The 16,593-nt window shown below is 35.4% G+C and overlaps 1 protein-coding gene across 1 annotated transcript in view; it reads left to right on the top strand.

Moving 5' to 3' along the window:
* The window catches only part of USH2A (usherin), a 397,560-nt gene that overhangs the window by 143,429 nt on the left and 237,538 nt on the right, over nt 1–16,593 (top strand). Inside the window, exons 21-25 of the mRNA XM_086629442.1 lie at nt 3,135–3,265; nt 9,278–9,404; nt 9,808–9,905; nt 11,439–11,619; nt 12,110–12,240. Of these exons, the coding sequence (XP_086485568.1) occupies nt 3,135–3,265; nt 9,278–9,404; nt 9,808–9,905; nt 11,439–11,619; nt 12,110–12,240 (668 nt within the window). The remainder of the gene's footprint in view (nt 1–3,134; nt 3,266–9,277; nt 9,405–9,807; nt 9,906–11,438; nt 11,620–12,109; nt 12,241–16,593) is intronic.

The following is a 16,593-nucleotide window of genomic DNA, read 5'->3' as shown; positions in this document are numbered from 1 at the left end:
TTATTCTGCTTGTCTTGTTATTACTGTGTGTTATTCAATTGTCTTTTATGTTCACTGTATGCAATGCTTGTATGATATTTTGTACCATGCCATTATAATTAAAGAAATTCAATTATAGAAATTGAAGAAATTTCTTTATTTATAATTGAAGGAATTCTGACAGCTTCTCCAATTGCAGCTATAATTTGAAATGAAATTAAAGATTTTATTTGAATGACATACATTAATGTTTAATTTGTAGTAAAATTTCCTGTTGTTTTTTTACCCCAGAGATGACATCATTGGGGTCCTTTTGGACCAATCGTTTTTGTCACATGAACAGGCCTGTTAGGTGAATTCTTCAGTTGCAATTCAAGATTTTGTTGATTAAAAGTACATTAGTACTATGCCCTACAGATGATCATATTTTCTATCCAAGATTTAGTAGCCTCAGTTGTGTGGCTGATATGCAGTTTTTGTATATGAAAAATTACAGAAGTAGCTGTAATGTCATTATTTTATTTATGTTTCTATTTATCTTTTATATTTAACCTAAAAATTAAGGTTTTTGACATGCATATTGAAATAGTAGACACAAGTCTTTGAGAAACTTTCTTGCAAAATCTCTCCCCCTCAAAAAAAAAAGGAAAGTTTTTCTGATGATCCAATGTGATTTTCAATTTCTGTGGAAACTTCAGACGTTCAAAGGAAAATTTTCTATGTTCAGGTTAAGTAAGATCCATTTTCAGTGCTCAGTATCCATAAGGCAGAAAAACAACATACGCTTAGCTGTTACAAGCCTGAATGAGATTTATAGCTATGTGTTGTTTTGACCATGAGGTCCAACTTGGACTTCAGAAATCTTTTCAGATTGTTATTTTTTAATTAGCATGTTCCTGTGAAAGATATTAATTTCACAAGTTTTTATCTTCCAGTGAAAATATTTTCTATGGGGCAGAAGTTTGCTTAATATTTGGCTTTTCCATTGCAGTCACTTCCAGAAATACCAGAAAATATTAATTTTGAGGTACGAAAGTGCTTATTTAGAGCTAGCTCATATGAACTTCCTTATCTTCTGAGAAACTCCAAAGATACCTGAACTTAAAGGGGCAGAGTCCTTTTCTGAATTAGGTAGTAAGTGACAAATGAATTTAGAAGAATTTGCTGTATGGGCTATGGCTGAAAATGATCATTCCTGACTCATCAATACTTTATATGAAGCTATGGCAGCTCTACAGGCAGGAGTTAAGGTTTGTAAGCCTCTTCAATAGCCAAAGAAGAAAGCAAGCTTCTGCATAACATTTGAAAACTTTTAGAATTACTGCCATTTTACCATTATGAACCGTTTAATTTATGTGTACTAACAAAGCGTTATACAGTAATGGTGTTTTTGCAGAAACTGGATTATTTTGATGTATTTGTCCTTCTGAATTAAATGTGAGGAGGGATCCTCTGGTCTTCAGAAATGTCTTGTGGCAGCTCGATAAAAACACTGGCAGTTTGTTAAACTACCTGTGCTCTCCAGTGCCGGGACTAGGGGCCATCAGTTTCAGCCTTTTCAGCAGATACTGCAGCTGGAAATACCTGGAACCTCAAAGTACAGCAATAGTGGTTATTTCTGAGCCAGGAAAAGCTATGCTTTTCCTTAAGTATGGATGCTGTTTGAGTTTTTTTACTTGCTGGATGTTACTTGTGTACAACTGGTTTTTTGCAGGTATTTTAATAGCATGACTGATTTTCATTGCCTAGAGAATATGTTTCATATCTGAGAGTGCATCAAGTGATTTGCATGAAAACATTTATGTTATTAGGAAATGGAGTTAAAGGATATTTCTTATGGGTATAGGTAATTAATAAGCATAATCTAGTATGAATGTGCATCAGAATTACAATTGTTAATTTTTTAAAACACAGATGCTGTCTACAAGAAAAAACTTTTGTCACTTAACTGTTTTCTGCCCGATATAGTGAAAATGGGTGTGAAAAGCCTGAATAGTTTGATGGATTTGGTTAATATCCGGTAACTCTGTTCTATAAAAAGAAACGTCATGGAAGTGTATAGTATAGGTAGATGTAGCTATTGCTGCCTTTTAATTTCCCTTTGGAAAAAAATTAGTACAGTAATGGCATGTTTCCACCATAGATTCAGCCTGCAATATCGGGATTCGCGCATTAGAAAATTTGGGCCAGATTGGGTGTATGGTTTTGTAATTTTCTTAACTGTTTCTGTAAGATGATGTTTCAGGAGATAGCTTAAAAGAAAGATGTTATAGTCGTAAAAGATTGGTGGTTATCCAAAACTTGCTTGTCACAATTATACTTCTCGAAACTGGATACATAATCTATGAATTGTTTCATTAATGAAACCTTAGATAATTACCGAGTAAATTTATAGACTGGACCACAATATTCCAATATTTACAAGCTGTTTAGCTGGCTTGTTTTGAGATTTTTTTTGTGGTACAAAGTAATGTAAAAAACCTATGTTTTTTTGCTTGTATGTCATTTGAATGACATTTCATGTGCTGAGACTCTTTTATCAAAAGCGAAATGGAGGACTATTGATAATGATCTGGAAAGTTCTTAATTAAGGTTAGGTCATCCATTATTCCTTGGAATGTTTCCAATTTTTGTTAAAACTTGTTCTTTTCCAGATGTTCTTTGTGCACTTAGATATAATTATTTATAAAAGAATATATATAAGTATACACATAAATACATACATATATATCTTATGGAACCAAACCCTCACTGTTCTTCATTGAAATACGTCGTTGCATGAACCTCATTCCTACTTTACCGATAGAAATATTAAGTGACAAGTGAAAATCCACATCAACTATTAAAATAGTATACTACTGTCTGAATTCTGTTTTCTTAACAAAGAAGTTACTGAACAGCATAAATCACAATTCTTTAACTTTTTTTACAGATGAGTAAGGGCTTTGAAATCAGAAATTTCTCTGAAGGCCTGACTCAATCTGGATTAGTAAAATTTCTTCTGCAATGACTAGCAAGGGGTTTAGGTGAACAAAACTATCATTTTGGTTTGCCATTTTACTACTGTTTTTAAAACAACTTTTTGTTTGTGATTTGTGCTAGAATGCTTAAGAACTGCTTTTGACACTAACCATCGATTTGATTTTTCTAACCAGGTATTAAAGTGAAATTCAGAACCCAGGAACCTGATGGTTTGATTTTTTTCTCTGCCTCACCTGGGAATCAGGAGGAATACATTGCAATTCAACTGAGGAGTGGGCGTCCTTACTTTCTTTTTGATCCACAGGTACAACAAAAGACGGGATCCTATAAAAATAGCTTATATTATTTATTTCAGTACTTCTTTACATACTTATCCTTTTTTTTTAAAAAAAAAGATTAATTGATGCAATTTAATTTGCTTTTCAGAACCCTTAAATAACGAAATTTGGGGGAGAGAAACACTGAAACACCAAAGCTTTGCTTATTTTTTGTTAGATTTGTCACAATTCACAACTTTATTTTTTAATTTTTATGGGTTGAGGTTTTTTGTCAGTACCACCAAACACCACTACAGCTCAAAGTACCAAGATTTCAAAGAACTAGTTTTCGAATTAGCAAATAAAAGTTACATATTTTTAGTCAATTATTTCTAAGCTTCCCATCTTGAGACTGTCTTTTCCTACTGAAATCAGTGTTTTGCCATTAATATGATGATGTCTCTCACTTCTAGTAATAATGACCATAGCAAAGACATAAATAATGATGGAAATACTATCAAATAAATTCCACAAAATTAAAAATAAGACCACGATCCTTGCATTTCTCTTTGGATATTTCTGTTTTCTCTGCACCTCAAAATTGGATCCCCTCACATAATAAAAAAGCATTACACACTCTCTTACATTTCATAAATATCCAGGAAACTGTAATTAATTAGTGGATTTTATAATGATATTGGCAGAAGGTGGTGTCATGTGTATCCATATAAATGCATCCTTTTCATAAGGTTACTTCTGTCTCAGTGTTGCTGTATCAGCTCCACCTTCCACCACACCTCAGTGTCTAATTGTGTGATTGGCATTGTGTCTATGGCTCTGGGGGGGCTGAGCCAAAACGCTTAATGGTATGAAACAGTGGAAATGTAGAGATTTGATGATCCACTGTTAACCTTTGCTTCCCGAGTTCTGCCATGGTCCAGGCACTGGTGCTCTGTCCTCAGATCTGGAGAATCTATAGAGGAGGCATGGTGCAGCACATAGATTAGTGTGTGTGTGATCCTCGTGCTAGAAAATATTAAATATGCTTCTGACCCCAAGATACACTTTTCTACTACTTCCGCTGCATTTACACACAGGCTTTGTCATCTTTACCTTGTTGCAAAGTGAATCAGTGTGTACTTCAGTTTTTGGGACCATACTTGCTGTTAATTTTGCTCTCGTCCATGTTTTAATAGGTACTAGTTCTGTTTCATCTTTCACACTTACACCTTCACTTAACTGAAAAGGAATTTTTATTTCCTTTGCAAGATCTTTCTAGGTGTAATAGTTTCGTTGGTTTTTTTTTGTTGTTGTTGTTTGTTTTAGTGGGAGTGGATATCTTTCAACTGGTGTTTTAGTGCTTCAAATAGTATTCCTAACCCTCCTTGAAGATTTGCTCCTTCTGAAGTAGCTTTATGTCAGCAAAGTTGGACTCATTCACTAGAATATGTATTTGTTTGGATTTACAGTATGTGAGGGATGGGGAGGAAGGGGGACAGATGGGAGAGTGGTTGCTTTAGAGCTTTCATTTTAATTTTTTTTTTCTTCTCCCCCCCTTTTTTTTTTCCTTTTTCCCCTGTCTTTTAACTGTAAAAAATGCAGGTCTTGTCCATAGTCAGTCCCCAGAGCTTCTCAGCTCAACTAATGTTTTCAATAGTTACTATCTGGAATTTTAACAAATTACTTGTTTATGAATATATATTTGTTTATCTTTCTGTTTCATTTGAATCAGACAACTCTGTCCTGTGCTGATTTTTGAGATCATCACTTCCATATTGTTCCTTCTTATAAAGTCTAAAACAGCCTATATTGTTGCTTCAGTGACTGTTTATAGAAAAAAAAATAAATCTGTCATTCAAGACATTCAGCAATAGTGTAGGTCTTCACATTTAATTTACTATCTTGAAAACTAATGCTTTCTTATTTCTCACTAGTAATGTGGAAGAGATTCCTGTGCATTCTCAGGTTCAGAAGTAGAGTACTGTGGCCGACATCAAAGTATTTCTTGTAGTATCCTTTTCAAAACTTTTTACCTGTGAAAATTCAGTTATTGAAATTTTTCTGTCTTCTGAATCCTTAATATGCTGTGCTACCTTGCTATCTTTACCTTTGTTTCTATGTTTTTTACATAGTTTGTTTGTTTCTTCTTTTTACCATTACTTGCTATTCCTATCCTATAATGTCAGATATAATATTCTGCAGCATTTCTTCATTCTTCATTCATACATCACAGTTTGCATTAGTGTGCAAATGCTTTGATTACTTCTTACTGACATCATGTGTTTTTTTAGCCAGGTTATATGCATTGTTTTCTCTAATTATGGTCATGGCATGTACGATAAACATTTATGGCTCTGCCTTCATGCTATGCTTTTAAAAATTGCAGAAATTCATTTTGATGACAATTGTGTCTCTGCTGCTTCTTATCTGTAGCAGTGTGGTGTAATATTCTGTGCTCCCTTCCAGCTGTGTCCTGTCACAGGTTAATTATTATTACCCTTAGTCTCTTTCAGGATTCTGGTGTGTATCTTTGCTCATGATCAGCAGCACATTTTCTCTTTGTTGTATCTGCTCTGGGGATAGTCCTGCCAAGTCATCTTAGTGGGGAGTCTTCAGCAGCCTAGCTTCTTCCTTCTCAAAAGTGTTAATTTCAAATCCCTTTCTTCCTGTCCGTTCATACTTCTCTCAAATTTATGTACACCACCATTCATCTAGCTGATGTCTGACCATCTCTTTTCTCTCCCCATTGAGTTGTCAAGCTGCTCTTTTCTTTTTCCTTCCTTATCATTTTACTGTCATTTTTTGCAGGTTTCTACTCATGATCCAGAAAGCATGAAGCTTTTTACTAACGGATGTTTTCCTCAGTCTTGTCTGCATAATCAAATTGTTCCACAGACTTTCCTCCAAACTCAGCATCTACAAACCTTCAGCTGTCTGTGAATTTTCTTCTCATCATACTACCTTAACATCCACCCCTAAATTACACAATCAACTCTAGATAAATTTATAGTTATCTTTCAGTGGCTACAGGTCATTTGTTCTATCTTTTCCCCAGGGAAGCACTGAATATTTTATACAAAGTGAAATTACTAACAGTGGTAATTTAGAGGCCAATCTGGAACACCTTTTTTCTTAGTGATTAGGACAGTCTGAGGATAGAGTATTGGGATTCATCTCACAATATGTAGGGAATTGAATCCAGCTCTTCCATTTTGGAAGATGATCCATTTACTAAAATTTTTACAACAAAGAGGAAGAATACCAGATACTTTTCTTGTTGCCTGTGGCTTGTGCAGAGGCTGAAGGTGGTAGGAACAGTCTGAGGAGCAGCTGTTACTCTCAGAAAAAAAAGATGATGGAGAATATCTAGCTATAAATCCCAACTATACCTTGCTGCTTGACATTGGCAAAACTTCAGTACTTATTGACCTTCTCAGTGGTAGGAGTTTGGGCACTGAAAGAACTTGACTGGGTGACGTGTAGTTACATTTAGACCTTGGCACCTAGACAGTATCTTTGAGGATCCATGTTTGTGATCTCTCTATATATTTTAATGAATGTAAATGTCAGCATGAAGAGCCACAGAGATTCGTATTTACTTAGTTATTACTGAGAGCTACTAAAAAATAAGACTTATTGTATGACTTAGCAAACTAATACAGATTTGGTTCCCTATATGTGATTTCTAAATGTATAATAAGCCATTTCGTAACAGGATATTTGAATGTGATCACAGAATCACTCAGGTAGTTCTGCATGAAATATCGTACAGAGGCCACCAACGCAGTGCATGCTGAACCCTGAACACTGTGGGGTTTTGGTTTTTTGTTTTTTTTTTCTTTCTTTCCTTCAGCCTCTCCCACCCCCTGAAATTAAGCACAGGTTAGCACATATGGACATACAGTTGTATGGTTCCAGATTGAATTGGTTGCAAATAAATGTGGTTTCTGATGTATAAAACTGTTAATGCTCTAGACTGTTGCCAAACATAATGTGAAGAACCACTTATTCAGACACCTGATCTTTAGAATGCAGCATCGTTTGTAACAATTTTAACGCTAACTAAGTACACTTTGATGAGACAGCATTTAATAAAATGCTCATTAATTTCATCATTAGCAAGGGTATGCGAAGAAGTAAGCCAGTTTCTTATGTCACGCCCAATTAGCATCCCATGCTAGTAATCCCATTAGTATTGTTGAATTCACTAATGGAAAAACTAATGGGCATGCTACCAGGGCACATTAATTGGGCATGACACCAGTTCTGGTTTTAATTATTAAACTACGATAATGAAATGTGTGTTTGTAAAATATTAAAATGTTGAAATAGGAGAGAAGACAATAAAAAATAGTATATGAAAAAGTGCACATTAGTATGTAAGGATATATAGCTTTGTATTGTTATCATGGGACAGGGGACTGCTGTGCAAACTGCCTCGGTACCAAGAGACTGGCTGAATGGAGTAGGAAACAGGCTGTAAATATTCATGGGAAATTATTTTTTCTGTAATCGTGTACATATGTACACATCCTATGTATTTTCCTACATAGGATACACAGTGACAGTCCCCAACTCAAAATATACCGTAAAATGTATACTGCATTCATAAACTTATGTGCTGACAAGCAATTTCGAATAGATGCACATCACTAAAGGCAGAATATTAAATCTTAAGAAGAAGTTTTCAGTATTAATCACATTAGGTGGTTGTGTTTATCAACAGGTTTTCTTTATATGCGTAAGTCTAAGGTCCTTGAGCCAGAAAGAATACTAGAAGATCTAAAACCAAAAATAGTCTGAACTGTCTGGTTTGCTACTGCAAAGTAACAAGCCTGACCCCCAAATTATAAAGAAACTTTTATTTGTCTTTTACATGTTTTTCGGGAAACTTGTTTTTGAAGCCTCTCTTAAGCCATAAAGTAACTGCAGAGGTTGTGATTCTTTAATAGTATGTAGTGCCTATGCAAAGAAATGTTTTGTTCATTTGGTAGTTGCCTGCTACATAGGACAATTCTATTTTGTGAATTCAATAGAATAACTTCAAGTTCCCAGATGATTCAAGTACGGTATAAAGTCCTGAGACAATATTATGGAAATTATTGGGAAGTCAGAAGATTCTTTGGATATAAATCTCAGGAAAATTCTTGAAATACATTAATTTTATTTTTATTGCATCATTATGTGAATTTATGTGGTATTTTGTTTGGTTGTTTACAGTCTTGAGATTTGATTTGTCAACCACATCTGTTATATTCCTCTTACTCAGCAATTCAGAAAAGATTTCTCTGTATTTTGTCATGGATGCCTCTAAAATCACCCACTTGTATTATATTTTTTTGTTTTAACAAAAACAGGTGATTAAATTTAAAAACATTTTTACAAACACTCCTTGTATAGTAAAAAAAACATTCTGAATAACTACCTTCTATTTTTTCTTTTTTTCCTCCTGAATCTCTTGGTATGACTTTTTTCCTTCATAATTGTATTGTATTCTCTTACTTAAAAATTCAAGTCCTTTTGATACCACGTTAACAGGGACAGAACATGCATCTTCATACTGTCCTACAGTATACATGTCCTACATATATATAGGACATTATATATGTTCTTTTGAGTCCCTTCCTGTAGATGGGCACTGCAGTCAACAGTCCTGATATACAGTTGTTTTCTATGGATGACACATTGGATGATGGCCATGAAACTTCAGAACCACAGAAATCCATGAAGTAGTTGCATAGAGACTTAATTGAAAAAAAAAAAAATAGAGTGACATGACCCTCAATAATTTGTGCCTCATCCTTGTCCTTATTAAGGGAGCTACACTGGGTTTTCTATTTTTAATACAAATTGAACTGGATCCTTGATCCCTCATTTATTATTTGAGAAGGTTAATTTAGTGGAGGAATCAGTCCTAAACATCATTCAGTATTCCGAAAGAAGTTAAACAGAGGTCTTTATTTTCAGATGTTACATACCACAGTGTTATAAAAAGTAAGGTATAGTGCTAAATCTTACCTTCATAATATTCTAAATCAGATTCTTCTGTTAATAAAAAGGGATCTGCAGTAGCAGTCACTCCAACTAATGATGGTGGAAAAGAGTACAACGATAACAGTTGGCACCAAATAATTGCTACAAGAATTCAAGCACTGGGAAACATCACAGTGGATGGGCAGTATTCAGGTAATCGATTCAGTTCCATTTTGCTTTATTATTTTGATATTACTCAGGGTATTGCTCACTTGCTTACTTTTCCACTACCTGTGTTTATCCGTACAGAAAAAAATTCACTCAATTTTCTGACTAAATCACTACTGTTTTTCTGTGCATCTGAGGTATCTGTCCACTGTGAATCTTTGATAATTTAATACTAATTGGGAGGAGTTTGACTTTCTGTGTTTGTTAATCTATGATTGTGTTAGTGTTCTTTCATAAAATAGAGCTGTGCATATTTCCCAGATACGTATGGGAAAGTATTAGGATATTGTGTTATATCAGCCTCTTTTACTGAATATCAGTATTCTGTTATTGAGTTGAAAATCTGTTGAAAGCATCAAACACAAGAGTAATGACCTATTTTGTTCAGGTTCTTCCTTAGCAACTAGTGGCAGTACCATTATTGGAGAGAACACAGGTGTTTTTGTTGGAGGACTTCCACAGGGTTATACTATCGTAAGAAAGGATGTAGGTGAGTATGACTGTGTTATAACTAATCCTATACACTGCTACTGACTTCACTGCTTTTCCATTGCTGTAGGCTGTATTGACATTGTGTCAGAAACATGAGGATAGTACTTAATTGGCATAATTATTTACATAATTGTTTTAATAAAAAAAAAAGTACAGTTTCTTGAATTTTGTCTTTCAGGATAGATTGAAATATCCATATAGCTGATTTCATCAGCAGTAAAGCAGTATATGAAGTCCGTGTACATTTTAATGAATTGTATACACAGAACTGGTATGCATGTGAAATTTATGGTTATGTTTTACATTCTAGATTCCCAAAATCTTTTCCAAAATGCACATACCGATTGTTTTCATTATCTTAAGTACAGGGTTATGCATCCCGCCTGGATGCAAGGATACAACATGCTGGTCTTTTTTGGTGTGAGTTTGGATCCTTCAGGGACTGTTGCACTGAACTCAGCGGTGTATGAATATCTCTGTATTCTACAGCTGTATTTATGTGAAGCTGGATCATAGATGGCTTCCAGAAGAATCAATAAACATATGTTTTCATATATAAAGTTGGTATATATACCAAGTTTATATTCTACCAGCAGATAAGAGAGGCGACCATACAAAACCAGTATACAATCAGCTGTTCTCAGTGGATTCATATCCAGGCTTTTGTTTTTTTCATATTAACCTGAAAGTCAAATTCTTTATTAAGTTTGTATTCCCACCACTGAAAAGGATGTGAAATCTAGTTGATGACTTGATGTGAGGTACACAAGAGTACAACTCCCTCTTTCCTCCTTTATATCACTTTACGAGGTACACTAGAGTACAACTCCCTATTTGCTCCTTTATGTCACTTAACTAAAACCAGAAAGACATGCAAATACATGCATGTGTTCTTCTAAAACATTGGTTCATAAGGTAATCCAGGATAATAAATCCTCAAAATCCTCAGCTAAATAATAAAAAGGAGATTGAATATAGATATCATTCAAGAGAAGGCCATCTATAAAACCTGCTTTATATATTTGTCCCCAGTAAAGAGAGAGATAGCAGCCATGAATCGCTTTTTTTTTTTTTTAATCCAAACAAGGAAAGAAAAACTTCCTGATGAAGCTTCTAAACACCTATTCATCTGCCTTTGCATTTGCAACATTATTTCTTCCTCTTCAGTAGATGCATGCCTTTCTTCACAATTATTGTTTTGTTTAAAGAGGGTGAACCTGAAAACTTTTCTTGGAATCTTCATGGAGTAGATTTATGCTGTTGATTTGGAAGTATCTGTATTCAAAATCTCAAAGTTTAATATTGTTCAGCTACATAGCAGTAACTGCTGTCTTTAGTGTCTAGACCCATTCAGAAATCTGGATTTAACTTGGAAACCAGGTTTATGAAGTGATTGATGGCTGATTCTTACTGCACACATGGACATATGTGATAGATTGAGCATGTATAAAGCATATAAATTAATCCTTGTGTTTAGTTGCGGGTGACTGGCTTAAAGGAATTATTTTAATTTTTGCAGGAATGAAGATGATAGTCCAGAAAGGATTTGTGGGGTGTCTCAGTGACATATTTTTGAAAAAAGTGCATACTCCCTATGAAAACTGGGAATCTTTGAACTGGCAGGATGCTGAAGAGCAGGACAATGTCTACCATGTTTGGGAAGGGTGCCCCAGTGTCCTCTCAGAAGGAGCACATTTTCTTGGCAAAGGTAGTTTGCTGTACAATTGCACTAGCCAAGTATGTTCTCAAAAGTATTGCAGCGATCTGCTTTTCAAAGCCATTTTAGTTATATAGGATTATTTCTGAATGGTTTAGAATTTGGTTTCTGGGTTTACAGAAGACTGCTCCATGAAAGAGGAATTGCATTCACAGACAAGTAGTGCTACTGTAGCTGTATGCAGATTTGATATGCATGTAAAAGGTGAAGCTTCACTTTTGAAGAGACACAGATGCCTATAATGTATCAAAAAAGTGCCAGGTAGCAAAATTTAGGACATTGCACCAGTTTGGTTTGTTGCAGTATGTTATGGATAACTGTCCTTTACAAAGCTGAGTGATAAAGTTGTAAACCTTAATCTTGAAACCTCTAAATTCTTCATGTCAAAGCAGAAAGTAGTTCCTAGATTTTTGCTTTTGGTTTCTTGAATCTATCTATTTATGTATTGGATTAACTTCTGCATGTATCACTTTCTTTCAAGGGTTCCTGGAACTGCATTCAAGTGTTTTCAGTGGTGGCCTGGAATTTGAGATCTCATTCAAATTTAGAACAGATCAACTGAATGGATTACTTTTGTTTGTTTACAACAAAGATGGGCCAGATTATCTTGCAGTAAGTTCTGAAATGCAAATAACTATATTCGGATATGACCTGTGAGTCTTGTCTACTAAGATATGTCCAGCACTTAAGAAATTTCAAACTATAAGTTATTTTTATGTTTTACCTGTTTTGAAATGCTGTGCACCGCAAAGTGTAAGGGGGGCAAGAAAGACTCCAACAAATGCTCAGAATAAGTTACCTGTGTTATTTATATGATAAATAAGAAAGATATCGGTATATGAAAAGCAGAAATGTTCTCTTTGCTGGATTAGAAGTTATTAGAAAAGAGTATAAAAGACATGTATTAAAAGCTTTTGCTTAATTCCTGGGAAAGTATAGAGTTACCTGATTTCCCAGTTCTCATACTAAACCAGAATCAATAAATAATAAATCAAAAAGCTTGTGATGGAAATTGTCCAGTATTCTAATAAAGCTTTCTCTTTAAGGTATATGTATTTTTAATAATCATGATGTCTTCATTTTGATTTGAAACATATAGACAAAAATGAGTGATCCATCTCATCACTGTTTTCCCAGTACTGTAGAGAAACCTGCACAAATCCCGTATTAGGCAAATTTCTAAGATAAAGCCTGGGAAGTTTCTTTTTGGTCTCTGTTAAATAAGACTGGTTTATACTCACAACTACTCATACTTCCATGTTTTCCAGGATTTTGTTTTAAGTTGAATGTGTTTGTAGCATTTTTTTCAATTTTGTTTATTAGTTACGTGGCTCTGGATTTTCATATTTTTCTTCTCCCAAGGATTTTGAATGTAATTAGACCGTGGTCACCATTGCTTAGGGGTTCATCTATAGTTGCTACTTGCACCGACTAGTAGATGTTACATTGAAAGTAATATATCTTTTTAGCTGGTCTAAGAAGCAATCATTTACATTTAAAGATTTTTGAGGATATTGTTACTCTTTATGACCTAATCTGCCCTTTCTGCATTTTTATTGAATTTCATTTATTTATTTATTTATTATAATGCAGCTGTTTTGCTAATGGCTGTCATGTCACAGCTTGTTTTATTGCATGGCATTATATCTAGTGTGCCTTTTCTTTTAAACTTCTGACCTAAAATGTATAAATATGTTTTTCTCCTTTTCAGGTCAACTATAACTTACTCTGTTTACTTTTTATGTCACTGACTTTTCCAGCAGATAATTTTTTCCTGGATTTTCAATTCTGCTAGACCTGATTACTTCCTCTTTTTCAAGCAGCCTTAGTTCAAAAATCATAATAAGTTCCAATAAGAAGTCTTGCTAATTACATGTTATTACTTTAGTTTTGTCCTCAAGTAATGGCCAAGATCATGAGATAGTAGCATAAGATACTATACATAGACTACTGTCCCACCCTAAAAACACTTTGTGTGTAATTTACAATACAGGGGCACTATTTAGGTGAAAAGTATTTACAGGGAAAAACATAGGGCCTGGATTCTTCTGGAGATTCTTGTAGTATGTGATCCTTGTTTCCTTTCTATTACTCTGTGGAAGGCTAATAAATATGAGAAAATAGTTTCTGACTATAAAGGAAAAATGGGACTTACTAAAGTGAAAGTGCAGTCAAAAGCACAAAGTAGTTGGACAAAACATTTTCCTTCTTCACTCATACTTCCAGATTTTTGGCAGTTTTTTATTTATATTATTTTTAGCACTGAAAACTGTGATTAGATGATTATCTTAGCATTTGTCCTAAGTCAAGAAATATTTTTTAATCTCACTTTACTCCTGAACCTAATATCTCCATAGCCTTAAGATGAGGAATTTTAGAGAGGATTAGTATACACATGCTTTCCGACCCTTGCAGCTTTGTGTTCTACACATAGATAATGATGACAGAAGGTTTCTCTGTACACTTGAGCTCACGAAAAAAGGTTAATAGAAAGTGAAAATGAGGTGTGTAGCATGTTGCGCATGAGCTACGATGTCTTTGTTAGGAGCTTTGATCAGGAAATACTTATACTACAAAACAGATTAGAAGCTATACCCCTATCCTGAGTGCCAGTGTAAGATGGTATTCCCCGACCCTTCCCTTTGCATGGGTCACAGCTCTCCTATTAGCTTTATAATTTTGGAATGACTATAGCTAGACACACGGTTGGCCTGCTGCCAGACAGCCAAAGACTCTGTCTTGTCTTCTGCTCAAGACAAAATTGCGTTCTAGAAACGTGCTGTGTTTAAAAGTCACTTCTTCCATGACTTCTACGCCCTGAGAATTAACTCAAGCCAGAGCGGTCAGTCTGATTCTCTTTGAATCCAAGTGTAATGAGCAAACTGTGACCAGATAAACTAATATGAATCACTAGCTCTCACTTTGGCATGTGTTTCATCATGAGCTTGTGATTGAAAGAAGGTACTGTGACTGCTGATAGAGTTTGCATTACTGATTTTGATGGTGACCACTTCAACACCAGCGGAAGCCTAAGCACTGCTGATCTTGTGTGTGCCAGTGGCACCAGCTCCCGAGATATTGTAGCTTATAATTTGCTTCTGCAAAGCTACAAAGTAAGAAAGTAAGTCCTGCAGGAACTTTTTCAAAAGAACTGTACTTTTGAACAGCTGCATGAAGTGAAATAACCAGTGTCCATGACGAAAGTGTTACCTGTGACAGAACTAAGCAGGGGTGTGACATAAGCGTTTTGAGACTGCAGAGTGGAAATCTTTTTATTCACAAAGTTACTGGTACTCATGTGGGACTCATGAAGGTGATATTCCTATTGTTCAGAAGTGATTTCTCTCTGTCTGGTGCCAGGAAGAGATTCTTACTCCCTTTCCCTTTTAGAGTAACTGATTCTGAGGAGGCTGTTGAGGGTCTGTGTTTGGGCCTCTGCCTGACTGGCAAGCCTGAACAGGGCTAGTACCGGTACATAACATCTCTAACCTTACTGATTTTGAACTGGAAAGACTGGTTCAACACCAACATCTGTACCAAGTACTTTGTCTTTCAAATGGCTCACAAACTGACCGTCATTGCCAAGTTCAAACTTTGAAGTCCATTGCTTCTGTCTGCTGATATTCCTGAATCTCAGGAAGACTTTCCAGTTCAAAGGAGATGAAGCCATAATCACTTTTATAGCTCTGCATTGGTTGAGACTGTTTTGGATGGCAGATTTAACAAAATGTCATTCAGCCTCTAATGCAGACCCTACCCTGTTTGAGTTTTGCTGTTCAGAGCTATGGCTGGATATTCCTTTCATCTTCAGAACTGTATGTTTATAAGCAGATTGAGAGAGGTAGGGCCTGCTCCCTGCAGAGAAGAAAAATACAGAAGCACAGAATAATTTAAGTTGAAAGGACCTTTTGAAATAATTTGTTGCAAATCTCCACTAAGAGCAGGATCAACTTAGGTTTGATAAGGTTGCTCCAGGCATTTTCTGTTCGAGTATTGTGCATCTCTCTAATGGATGAACAGTCCACAGCTTCTCAAATTCTAAAGCTGGTTCCAGTTTTTGACCATCCTCATTATAGAAAAAAAAAAAAAAAGCAAAATCCTGATAACCAACTGTGATTTCTCTCATTACAACTTATCTTTTACCTCTCATCCTTTCACTCTGCACCTCTGAAAAGAGTCTGGGTTTGTCTTTTCTATATCCTGCCATAAGGTAGTTGAACAGTTAAGTTCTCTTCCTGCTTACTCTTACGACTGAACAACCCTATTCTCTCAGCTTCGACTCATATGTTAGGTACTCCAACCCCTGACCAACTTGCTGCTCCTCCACTGGATTCACTCTGGTGTGCCAATATCTTTCATATACTGGAGTATGTACAACTGGATATAGTAGTCCAGATGTGGTCTTATATGTAATGAATAGACGGGAAGAATCATCTCCTTGGACCCACTGCCTGCCTTATTTCTAATACAGCCCAGTGCATGTTGGCCTTCTTCATTTCAAGGGTACAATGCTGACCAGTGTTCAATTTTTAATCCATCTTGTCCCTCAGTCCTTTTCTTCAAAGCTGCTTTCTATGTCTAGAATACCAGTGTTAGCCCCTTTTGCTATCAACTGCAAACATGCTTAAGAGTATTCCCCATCCTATTGCCCAGGTCATTAATAAAATTTTTAATTAGAATTGGTTCCTGTATCAGTCTCAGAGAGATTCCACGACCTGCCAGTGGGCCTGTAGAAGCTCTTCTTGCTCCTCATGTCTTCCAGATTCAGGCTAAGCTTTGGCTTTCCTAATTCCAACCTTACATGCTCAGGTATATCAATAAGAATTGTGTGCACAGAGAACAGTAGTGATAAAATTTTGCGGTGGTGCATAATATTTCTACCCTAAATTCTGAAAAGCAAGTCTGCTTTTAAGCATTAAACTGAGAACTTGCCCAGGTTTAGAGCTGTGATATAATGCTCTTGTT

The sequence above is a fragment of the Tauraco erythrolophus genome, chromosome 2 (assembly GCF_009769465.1).
Source record: "Tauraco erythrolophus isolate bTauEry1 chromosome 2, bTauEry1.pri, whole genome shotgun sequence".
NCBI classification, from domain to species: domain Eukaryota; kingdom Metazoa; phylum Chordata; class Aves; order Musophagiformes; family Musophagidae; genus Tauraco; species Tauraco erythrolophus.
The sequence above is the reverse complement of the archived record's forward strand: the minus strand, read 5'-3'. Positions and strand labels throughout refer to the sequence as shown.